This window comes from Paroedura picta, chromosome 4, assembly GCF_049243985.1.
Source record: "Paroedura picta isolate Pp20150507F chromosome 4, Ppicta_v3.0, whole genome shotgun sequence".
NCBI lineage: Eukaryota > Metazoa > Chordata > Lepidosauria > Squamata > Gekkonidae > Paroedura > Paroedura picta.
In genome coordinates, this window is record NC_135372.1 from 69,141,946 (window position 1) to 69,154,839 (window position 12,894).

At 40.0% G+C, this 12,894-nt stretch overlaps 1 protein-coding gene across 6 annotated transcripts in view; it reads left to right on the forward strand.

Moving 5' to 3' along the window:
* SLC44A5 (solute carrier family 44 member 5) overlaps positions 1-12,894 on the forward strand; it is a 223,836-nt gene that overhangs the window by 90,722 nt on the left and 120,220 nt on the right. The window contains exon 1 of one of the 6 annotated variants that reach the window (XM_077333308.1): positions 12,721-12,848. The exons of 3 other annotated variants lie outside the window; for them this stretch is intronic. In XM_077333308.1, coding sequence (XP_077189423.1) covers positions 12,846-12,848 — 3 coding nt within the window. In that variant the 5' untranslated portion in view covers positions 12,721-12,845. Of the gene's footprint in view, positions 1-12,720; positions 12,849-12,894 lie in introns of those variants that run through there. 2 more of the 6 variants (XM_077333306.1, XM_077333304.1) reach the window with 2 other exon arrangements.

Sequence of the window (12,894 nt, forward strand, 5' to 3'; positions counted from 1 at the left end):
GAGCCAAAACTAGAGTGATATGGTCTCTACATAGTCCAGTCTATATTCTGGTTGCAGCACTCTGCAACAATTGCTCCAAGAGCATCCCAAGTAACAGACCTGTTACTTCAAGGAAAAGTCATCTTCTGGGTCAGATACTCTGGGTCAGATGTTCTGCTTATCAATAGTATTCTGACTTGTTGGAACTAAGCTTCAGTGTATCTGCTCATATCCACTCCAAAACTATGTACAAGCTCCTCCAGCTGGAAGTGTTATCTGCATATTGATGATAACCCAACCCAGATCTCCAAATGACCTCACCTAGTGGTTTCATGTAGATATTAAAAAGCACAAAGGATAATTTGTGACATATAGTCTGCCTTCAAAGTGGATTACAAAAGTTAAAAACCAATAGTAAATAAAACCCTGTTATCAGGAAAGGTATGCCTCAGTCCACGAAGAACTTTATAGGTAATAACAAATATTTTGAATTGAACCCAGAAACCAATCAGTAACCACAGCAGTGGCTATGGAATAGGTGCAATGGGCTATAATAGTATAAATATTATTAAATGCGGTGGTATATAAATACAAAATAAATAAATAAATCAGACAAACAAATATTCCAGGTAATACTTACATGCTATGAATTGACCATTTTTGGTTATCTAAAGAAAGGCTTTGTCCTCAGTTGCGGTGAATCCAATTTGGAGCCCCCAAAACCAGAGAATAAGGGGCTTGCCCTTATTTGCAGAATCTGAAAAAACCAAGATTCTGCAGACCACCTTTTGACTCACAAATGACCCAGTTCTGATAAGCAGCTGAGAGAAGAATAAATGCAACTTGGCATAGAAAGTTAATGACTTTCTTACTTTTCTGAAGGACTGAGGGTAAACCAGGCAAATAGCAGGGTATTTATTTAGATACAGAGCAGCGTTCTTCCCCACTTTGCCAAACTGGATGTGTCAGAAAGGACCAGACAAAGCCAAGTAGCTGGGGGAGGATCTTTTGATTTATTTTATTTACAAAATTTGTATGCCCAATCAGGATCACCGTGACTAGCAGTTAAAACAAACCATTATAAAAGCAATTTTATTTAAACAGCTATTAAAACTCATGGAAGGAAGGAAGGAAGGAAGGAAGGAAGGAAGGAAGGAAGGAAGGAAGGAAGGAAGGAAGGAAGGAAGGAAGGAAGGAAGGAAGGAAGGAAGGAAGGAAGGAAGGAAGGAAGGAAGGTTAGACAAAGCAAAAATAATCTTCACCTGCTGGTAGAAGACAGGAGTATAATTCCTGGGACCGGAGTTTTAATGCCATGGCTGATAAAATCATTTCTTAAGTTGCTATCTGCCTATTCTCAGAAGGTGAGGGCACCTAGAGCCCTCAAGAGGTGATCTTAGTGGTTAGGTAGGTTAGTATGGGAGTGGGTAGTCCTACAGATATGCTTGCCTTTGCATATTTGAAACCTGGTATCTAGCCATCCCATTTCTTTAATTCTAGGGGAGCATCTTGCCTTCAGCTATGTGGATGGTTAATCCCTGAGTAAATCTAGAGTTATGGGGAAACCTATTAACAGATACTTCAGCTAGCTGGGTAGGCTTTATGAACTGTCAGAATTCAGTAAATCTGTACCAGTCTTTCCATGGTGTGATATCCACTTCCTGCCTATAGGTTTTTGGCTATGTGGAAAACCATTTCATGTTAGTTACAAAGGAAACTGGGCTCTTTCCCGCACAGGGGGTCCAAACGCGAGTTTCCTCCCTCTTGAAAACGCGGGATGGTAAAACTTGCATTTGCAGCCCTCCACACGACAGCTCTAACCCCGCGTTTGCCTCATGCCGCGTCGCGGCTCCCCCCCCCATACTTGGCCCGGCTTAAGCTGAAGAGAGAGCAACGCATTCTTCATAAGCCTGTTAGTCATAAAAGAGGCATCCAATCCACTCTCTGTGGTGTTAGGGGGGCCTCCAAACATCCCCCCCCCAATTACTGATTTTTTTTTCTAATTTCTAATGGGAAATTATTCGTTGCAACGTGTTAGCGGAACATCATTGACCTATTGATTTGGGTTTACCATAGGTATTCAACTCTTTTGACACCACACCACCCCACCCCAACATGTATATCACCTACCATGACTTTGAAATTGGTCTAAAATGCCACCACTGGTCACCACAGTCTAAACTGTCAATGCTGGTTGCCATAGTCTCTAAGCTGTCATCTCTGGCTCACTAACATGAAGCTGCAGTAATGCGTTGCTACGCAATTCGCACCTTTAAAAAAAATTGAGATGGGAAGGCGGGATCATGGGCAGGACAAAGCTGGCAAGTCTGCCTCGTGTTTCCCCCTCCATATGGGGATGCCCCTGGATGCCCCTAATTGGAATCGCGATAGGGGGTGGTGAATCATGTTTTGCCAATTTGCCTAAACGGGAGGCAAATTGAACGAAAAATAACGCCGCCGCCACTTCAGCCTCGATGTCATATGAAGGCGCCTCTAAAAGTCGCATTCAAATGGAGCCTATCGCACAGCAGATGCCACATGTGGAAATGTGTTGTGCTGTCACTGCCTGATTCTACTGTTAGATGCAAATTGAAGTCTAAATTTCATGGGATGAAAGAAGGTTCCTCCAAAACTGATATATTTTGCTTCTTCTGGCTAGCAGAATCTTTTCTAAAGGCACTGCTTTAAAAATAGTTGGGCACAAATGTGAAAAACTATGCAGCTCATTTAACATTTCTTTCATGTGTGTTAGAAATGTAATCATTCTGGAAAATTAAACATGACTGGCTTCTATTATCGAATAATAAGGTACAAACGATAATTATAATCATTCTACATCAGACATTCATACATCATTTATTTTCTGTCATTTTCCAAAGTTAATTTTGCACAGAAACTAGGCTGTGGGATCTCAACAAAGCAAGACAAGGTGAAAAGAGGGCCTATTTTGTCCATTTAAAGTATCATTAGAGTAGTTAAGAAGAATATAGAAAGAACATTCAGCAATAAAAATCTGAGACAGTTGCTATGATGAAATAACTCTTGGTCAGTTTTTAAAAACTATAGATATATGTTATGTAAGGACAATGGGATGGACATCTGAATGAATATGTTGTTTGTCTTTGTTAGACATGTGAAAGAGAGGGGTTTTTTTGTTTCTTTAATTTTTGCTATTTTCATAATTCTATTTCAGTGTGCCTGAAATTTTGAGGGAAGCTGCCTCTCCCCTTCCTCAGTAGTTCCATAGTTTTCTGCCCAAATGAGACCAAAATTGGGGGAAGGTTAGTATTCAGCACTTACATGGTCAAATTTCAGAAAGCACTGTATAGTACCATTTGAAAGCAACGAAAAGTAGCATGCTTAAAATTAAAGTGTAGGAAAGACTCTCAATAGTACAGACAGTACTCAGATTCTTAAGAGCAGTGGCATGAGCATGACAGGCTGATAAGACAAAGGCATTTGGTGTCACAAATGCCTGGTAAAGCACCTGGGTGGGCCAGGCTTTCTCAACCAGGGTTTTATGAAACCCTATGGTTTCTTGATGGCCTTGGAAGGGTTTCCTGAATGGATGAGAGTTAGTTTTTTTATATATATATAAAATTTGCTAAACATTTATCTGGCAATATGACCATATATGTCCACATTGACGTACCCACCCACCTTCTCGGCTCAGAACCCAAACTTCTGTTTTTGCCTCCTTGCCGGTTATATGTTGCTTGCCCAGTCTTCCTCTGACCTTCATTTTCCAGCCTAGACAGAGATCCTGTTATATAACTAATCCTGAAGTGCATTCTAGAGGCTACAGTTTTCCATTATAGATTTCAGCAGTTTGTCAGTTTCTTGCTCTTTTACGAATTTTAGGATCCATGCTGTAACTGGATTAAAATGTGTGTGTGTGGCATTAATAATGTATTCCCAAACAACCAAATGTGTTAATTATTTTATATTAGATCTCTTATTTTGAAAAGACATGTTTAAGGATTCAAAACGCAAACCAGCCACAGGGCATATGGGATTATAAAGTGAGTACTGAAAGTACCTAATTAGGCACTGCAGTTTTCTTTCTACAACACACTCTACAGCTCTTTTTAATGAACTTTTAAAATAGTAATCAAATAACAATGTATTCCGTAAATATAGAATTCTGATTTTTTTTCTGAAAAGACCACAAACAAGTTTTATTATAATCTACACCAGTGGTCCCCCACCTTTTTGAAGCTGGGGACCGGTGGCAGCAGGGAGGGCAATTGCCTGGCTGCTTATGCCCGGCCATGCATGCCCATGCACCATGCGCGGCCGAAATTGTGCATACTGTGCATGCACGATTTCAGCAGTGCACGCGTGATTCCAGCAGCGCATAGCACATATGTGCATGCGTGGCCCAGCCACGCATGCGCAATGCGAGTGCACGGCCCTGCTTCCCTCTCCCCCCCCACAGTAAGAAGCTTGCCAGGCTGCAAGCTTGCAGCCTGGGAAGTTTTTTACTGCGGGGGGGGGGCGGGGAGAGGGAGCTGCGGCCTGGCACCGGGTCACGGCCCGGTGGTTGGGGACCACTAATCTACACTGTTTTGAAAATCTATATGTAGAAGAATACAGAGGAATACTGGTTTGGATAGATGCTGAAATACAACCTTACCTGCGTGTACATTTTATGCTGTGTATTTTGCATACAATTCAATATAGGTGAATGCATGTACCTCCATGACAAACCTCTTGTGGTGGTGCCAGGCAGCCTCCACTGTTGCCTGGCCCTGCCTAGGTGGCAGGACAACTTAGCTTGTCCTTAGCTGCCAGAGAATGAGCAGGGATGGAAGGTGATGTGTTACCAGGAGGGGACAGATGGGTGGTGAGAGGAAACTAGGAAAAGGAAAAGGAAGGGTGACTTCTGGAAATTCCCTGGAGCAGAGGGTAGGCCAAGCTGCCAGAAACAGCCTGGGGAATATGGAAAGGGACCCTAGCTGTCTGGACCCAGTGGCAGGCCCAGATTTGCCAAGGGTGGTTTACACCCTCGCCAGATAACAGCAAAGAGTCCCATGAGATGAGTGAAAGAGTGGGACAGGGAATCATTTTGGCTTGTCTGTGGGGAGGAGGAACAGTCCAGTTGACCCCAGCTGAGCATGCTGGGTGAGCCTGGGGCAGCATGGCTGCAGACGCCATGCCAAACCTGCAGAAGGGCGATGCATAGAAAATTACGCTCAGGGTCAGCTGTGTCTGAGGGAGCACAGCAACATTTGCAACACCAGGACCAAACCCAGGATGCCCAGTGAAGTTTCCAACCTTCCACCTACTGAAGGTTGGTGGAAGGGCATCTGAACAGGATGGCCAGGAACAGCAAACCAGTTGCTAGTCATTATAGGGACTTGGGTTTTTCCAGTGGGAGCCCATGTAAGCCCACCCTAGGTACTCCTTTCTAACATCTACCAAGATGAAAGGAGGCCAAGTCCCACCCTCCATGCCAGCATCCAGCAGAGACCACGAGGAGAAGGAACCTGGGTGAAGGAATCCCTACCTCCCTCATTGAGGCATTGTTTACAGGGAAGCTGGAAGGCAAAACCCTCCTGGACTGCAGCCCCTGACCAGCAGAATTTGATAGAAATCCAGGGTTTGTAAGAGCAGATTTGGAAGAAAAGAAGAATTAGGGGCATATAGCAAACTGTAGCCAGTTAGCGCTCTGTTTTATTCAGTTCATTTAGTTCATATTTAACAAATAAATGGAGAAACCAGACATTCTAGTTTAAGTGCAGGCTAAAACTTATAATGAGACTACTTTCCATGCAATAGTTAAGGTTGTAACAACTAATGATGATGGTGGTGTTAAGAGATAAGTAATAGAATATTATCACTTTTAAAATAAATTGCATAATGATAGCAGTCATTAGTCGTGTGGACATAAAAGAAAGTGAGAAAGAGAAAACTTGTTATATTACTCAACATTTACATAGTAAATATTGAAGCAATGCAGGTATCAGGTACCAGGCAAGTATCAACTTTATAAAACACAGAGACTACGTTATTCAGCTTGCTTCGGTGAATGGCGGTATATTTTGCATCCTTAATTTGCCATAGGCTGGACAACAATATTAGCTTTGTCTGCTCACTAGTCTGTTCACCTGATTTAGTTGTATCATGTACCATGCAGTGCTTGCTGCAACCAAAATTCCATAATTAATACCATAAGACTAAATAAAAGTTCATTAAAACATGCAGCATACAGAGTGCTTGTCATCAGATCTAATAAAGGACAAGTTTTTAATTACATTTTGTGGATTTGAAAAGATGGCAATTTCTCCTGTCACTAAAGTATTAAGAGAACAGCATGGTTTAGTGGTTCAAGTAGGATTAGGATCTGGGAGACCCTTGAATCCCCACTCTGGCATAATTTGCTTGGTGACCTTGGGGCAGCATTCTTAACCAATGTCACAGGGTTCTCTTGTGAAGGTAAAGGGTTGTTGTGAGGTCTGAATCTACCTTTGTGTGGACAAAGGGAGGAGGGCAGAGTGGTGTTTTAAGCTGCTTTAGAACCTCATTGGAGAAAAAAAATAGAATATCAACATCCATCCAAATAAAAAATAGCCCTGTCCTATTCTGAATGTGCCTACCTTAGATATACCTGATTACATATGGTAACAAAAAGGACTGTCATTGTACGTTGTCATATTATTTCTTTCCCCAGCCAATGCCATTACTACAGATGACCCTTTACAGTTTGGCTGGTTCACATGATCCTCTGTGTCCAGGTAGCCGTGGCATACACTGACTTCTAGCCGTAGTGGCCAAATGATAAAGAGGTCATGCAAAAGTCAATGTTCTATGCACAAAAGTTGCTGTCCAATTAACCTTTCAGAATTATGTGGGTGGTATACAACCATCTCATCACATGGTTAGAAGATTATTAAAATAAGCCCCTTGAAAGGGGCGGAGATATGGCACTTGGATAGCTCGAATACTTCGAGCTCCTGTTCCACTGAGGGTCAATCGCTTGTGTGTTTGACAGAATCGGGTTTTGGGTACGCTAACCCACCCACAATCTTCTCAGGAATTCCTTGTGAATCTCTGGGGCCTCTCTGTTCCGCAGGGAAATTAATATCCCACTGGAACGTAAGCTCAGTGTGCACAGGGTCCAGTAAGTGCCGTCCGCCATTTTAAAATCCTTTTCTCTCCTTTCAACTCTGCAATCTACAAAACTCTTATCTCAATCTGCAAAGCTAATTGGATACTTCCCTGCAAGACTTTCAATTCATTACAACTTCGGAGTGAAAACATCTGGTAGACATCAGATCGAGCCTATAAACAGTGAGTGGGGTTTCCCCTGGCACCTTCTCCTCTGGAACAAACTCCCGGCGTGGAAAGCTGCTTTCTTTAATTTAAGCAAGCTAGAGTGACAGGAAGATAAGCGAATCTACTTTGATCCTCTACTACGATTTATTGCAACTATGAACTGAGGGGAGGACATCTGCTAAACTCCAAGATATTAAGACATCAATCAACGCATAAAGACACAAGTACTTTCCCGTTTTTTCTTCTCCCCTGTCTCTGGCTCTGCTTGAAGCCACCTTGATATGAGGCAGGTCAATTCTCTTTTCTAAGTAGAAGAATGACTTAAAATAACTCAAACTAATTAGTAATAGCTCTTACGGCATTTGTTTTGGTTTTCGGAAATAAGAGATAAGAGCCGTGGGTGAGAAGATCTCGCGAGTATTCTGTTCCAGTACGAGACATTGCTTTAATATCAAAACAGACTGTTGCTCTTCGTTAGGACTCCGTAGGACCTCTATTGTTTATTTGCAAAATTGCCTACAACATGTCCATGTTAAAGAAATTTGCTTATTTATTAGAGAAACAGACCCAAGATTTGAAAGCATATACAGATGGCTTGCTTAAAGATATGCTCAAGGAGTTCAAGGGCGGCAAGGAAGAAGTCTCTAACAGGAATGATGAATCAATAACAGTGGCTGATGATAGCTCTAAACAAGGTGGAAAATTACCAGCAGAAGAGAAACTTGAAACTTTGGAGATGGAAAATGGGATGTCGGAGCTTTGCAGCCTAGATAAGGACTCTCTACCTAAGAAGACATACAGCCACTCCAAAGCAACAGTATACAAGAACCAATCAAAAGATATATGGATCTGCTGTGAATCGATTGAAAGGAGCTTCTTGGAAAAAAAACTGTACTGATATTGGAGCCCAAGAGGTACAACTGTTTCAAGACTCACCGATGTATACTCCGAGGGAAAGACTACAACTGCACTCTCTAAGCCAAAGGCCAACTGGACAGAACAGGGCTCAGCGGGAACAACAGGAAGCGGCAGGCCTCAATATGAGACCCCCTTAAGAAGCTTGGGGAACGGAAATGAAACATAGTGGTTGAAATTCTTTTCCTCCTTCTGATTTTTTCCGTAGCCATATAGACAAGCTGAATTTGAATTAACATATCTCTGTAGTGACTCTCAGCTTAAACTTAAAGCATAACTAACAGGAGGCACCTAACTGAGGAGGTGTAAATGTAACTAACGAAGACCTTATTTTACAAACTAATGAAGACTCTATTTTATCATTTTTTGTATTAATAATGTACACTTATATAGCTTACAACCTTAACAACCTATACATATATATATATATATATATATATATATATATATATATATATATATATATATATATATATACATACATACATACATACATACATACATACATACATACATACATACATACATACATACATACATACATACATACATATATATATATATATATATATATATATATATATATATATATATATATTCTTTTTCCGTACAACTAAGTAGGCTTTTTTTTTCTTTTTTCTTTTTTCTTTTCCCTAGTGGAAATGAGGATGGCTCTAAGACCATGTTAAGTATAAATTGTTTATGATTGTTAAAATTGTTAAAAACTATGCAAACAAATGTTGAAACGATGGTAACAAAGTAGACTTCTCTTTTAAAATGTGGTGGAAACGTGAAAAAGTTTATAAGCCTTGGGTAAAAGTCCATAATATTGTAGCCATGTGGAGTCTTATAATCTTAAATGAAGAGAAGAGGCCTTTCAAGAACAATGGGGCCCTTATCTGATCTATCTAAGAAAATAAGTTAAAAGGGGATTGAAACGGGGTATCAAGTATATCAAACGAAGAGCATAATCTTTTTCTTTCTGTATCAATAATGTAGATTATTTGCATTGTATTATCTTTAAATATTACAAAAGGGGATTGAAACGGGGGACTAAATGTATCAAATGAAGAGCATAACCTTTCTTTTTCTGTATTAACAATGTAGATTGCCTGCATTTCATTATCTTTAATCTTGGAAAACAAAAATAAAAATCTTATAAAAAAAATAAGCCTCTTGAATTTCTCTTTGCTTTCTGCCTTCTCTCAGTTTTGTGGAACATATATGTGGGAGACAGGTAAGTATTAAAATAGATCTGAATGGTGAAGTGTTGTGATATGCTGAAAGAGTTTTCAATTACTCAATGAAAGATTCACATCCCTAAGTGCAGAAGGCTGTCAGTTATGTTTTCTATAGAACTGAAGAAAATTACTGAAGGATGTTTTTGACTTTCTGTATTGCCATTATGAAGCAGAGACATGGTATGACAGGGTAAGAACTGTTATTTTCAGGTGTTTGCAGTTCATTCTTCTATATGTTCTGTTCAATTTTTAAAATTGTTGATTGCTGTATTTTTGTATGTATGATTAAGGTTAATTTTTATTATTTTGTGGAGATGGAGTGTTGGATTATTTTTGCAACCTCTTATACACAGAAAAGCAGGCAATATATATTTTAATAAATAACATAATTAGATATGAAAATGTTAAATTAATCTATTGTAGTATGGATAATTTTCAAGTTGTATTGTAATGTCTTTCTGGTTGCAATACAAATAATAAATACTGGGGGTAAATTAAAATTCAGGAAAATTGGGAAAAAAGAAAAAATCTCTCCCCCCTCCAATTTAATATCTGGTAGTTAGATCACAAGTTGTTAAGTTGTACTGCCATGTAACATTCCTGCAGTAGTAATATAAAATGTTTGATGCTGACAGAAATGACAGGATCAGTAGTATATTAACTTTGTTTTAAATGGACATAAAAGCATTTTAAACAACAAACTTTTAATCAACAAGACTTCATTTAAACAAATGTATCTTAAATCAGATATAAGCACTTAGCACTCAACAGTATCATGTGTAGATAGTTTGTATGATAATTCTCCCACAAATAGAGTCTTGGCTAGGACTTGTGAGTCTCAAGTTCAAATCCTCATTTAGTCACAGTTACTTTCTGTCAGTCAAACATAGAGAGTTGTTGTAAATATAATGGATGGTCCATGTAGACAACTCTGAGTTAGTTGAAGAAATAGTGGGGGAGGTAACACTGGTCAAATGAAATGCATGTTAAATATCTCCTTTTCCATGGCCATGTGAGGCAATCATTTGTGCAGCATACTGTATAAGGACAACTGCCACCTCTCCCCTTTTTGTTTTTTATGCAGTCAGCAGATCTTATTTGTTCCTGCCCATACATACAACCTAGTCAGGCCTGAACTGTTACTAGGCTGCACATACTGCAATCTGGAAATATCTGTTGCTACTCTTGTTTTGGAACAAGGTCACTATTGTGTGCAATACGTGCAATGGTTTCAGCAGTGTTTGGATAGTTCATGTTATCCTGTGTGGGTGTGTGCCTGTGTTATCATAGGTTGGTTGATTCAAGTATTCACTGCATTGCCTACGGTGATTGCTCTCTGATAAGGAGAATCCATCGTGTGGACAGTATATTTATTACCATCTATCTCCAATTGAGGCATTAAGATGTAGATTCTATTAGGCATCTCAGTCAGCATGAACTCCCCTATCCACTTGAAATCATGCATAATCCCATCCTGCTTAGAACAGCATCAAGTTCTAAACTTCTTTTTCTGCAGACTTCTTGTGGTTTGTGATGAGTCACTGGATACCAATTTCCTTTTTTTTTTTTGCTGTACAGAGGCAATTATAATGCTCAATTTCGCAAGTTGTTAGAGCAACAAAATGAAGAAAATAAAATGCAGAAACATATGCAGTTATGTCAAAAGCTTGGAAAGGTCAGTGAAGCGGAGGTGGGGAGGGGACAATTTGTCATCCATCTGAAAGTCATAGTATCAGGGTAAGTGGACAGTAAGTATCCACAGTAAGTGGACAGTGGCTGAAGAGGAAACAGAGGTAGACTGAAAGCTATTTTAGAGGGTACCATACTGTATGGCAAGTGTGGCAGCCAGGTCACCTCTGGTTTCTTGTGGCAGGGCAGCATGCCCCATCACTTCCCATGTATGAACAGGGGAAGATTTCCCCTGATGGACATGGTCCACCCCCTAATTTGGCATGCATACATGAAGCTAGGGCAGATTGGTTCTAGCAGGAGGGTTTTTTTACTTTCATGAAGGTGGGATTGTGACATGATACATTTCCACCTTCGTGGAAGTGAATAAAATGCCCTGTTCTGCTCTATGCTGCTGCAAAAGACTGTGGAGCCATATGGGGTGTTTTCTATTTTGGGGGTGACACCGTAAGTGAGGGAAGAACCAGGTCTGGAAGGCCTGACTCTTCCCTGTGTGCACGGTCCTGCCTCAGCATGGCTGCTGATGGTACCCATGGCAAAAAAGGAAAGGCAGAAACTATCTGTGTTCTCTTAACGCTGGGCACCAGAGACCCTAATCCGAGACAGGGATGGGAGGGGAAAACATCAATGATATGTTGACATCATGCAGAAACAGAAATTTGCTCTGTTACCAGCCAGCCAGTAATGCAGGGCTTCTTCTCCATGCATAATTGGTTAGTGGCATTCCAGTTTGTAGTATCATAGTGTTGGGGGTGCCATCTCCTGTGCTGCACTGTTTTCTACTAGTTTTCTGTTAAGCGGATTAGAGGCTTAACTGTATGAGATAATTTAGAATGCACTTGATGGTCACTACTGCCTTATAACGTACTTGCTAAACAGATTGGCCACCAGTGATGTAGAAAGCAAGTGATGCAGCCCAGTTTATGGGAAGCACTTTCAAAGAGATTCTACTGTTGACTGTTCCTTTCCTCAAATGTAATAGTAGCAAAAATCCATCACAGTTATTATATCATTAAAAAATTCTCTACAACTGCTATGCCATTGATGGAAACATGGCTATGCCACTTAAAAGTAAAATAGGACTACAGTTCCTACCACATTAAAATAAATAATTGGAAAAGACCACTCAAAGCAGAGTGTATAAAATGTTACGTGTGAATACAATTCATTAATACAATGAATACAATTCATCAAATTGTCTATATATGCAAATCATGTTCTCTTCAGCATACTGGGAAAATACACAAACAATCATCTGGTGGACTGCAAGAGTATTTGTAGCCATTTAAATTTCACTGGAGATAATTTACTAGTCACTGTTTATTTATTTATTTAATTGATAAATGTGATTTATAGGCCACCCATCCCACAGTTGGCTCAGGGCAGTTGTTGCCAAACATACTATTTTGTATGTGTGCCTACTTCTTTTTGAAAGATGTGGTCTCTTCACAGGAGTGATTCATATTTCAGTGACATTTATAGCACCAGCTGTTTCAGGAGTTTGTAGGCACTGGGCAATATCATTTTTCTATTAGCAGAAAATCCTGCCTCCATGGCTAGTTCCGTTCTGACTGGATAAGCTTATGCCATTCATTCAGCTTTATTTTTAAACCTGTTTAAATAGTATTTGGTGAACATAAGCTCACTGTACAAAACATTCTTCCTGAAAAGCTTCTTGTAGTTATAACTTGCTACTGTGATCAGGAAGCAGGAATATGGCTGAGGAAGAACTGTGCTCTGCAAAAAATGGTAGGGTTTTTATTGCTGTTATAAATAAACAACTAGAGAAATGCCA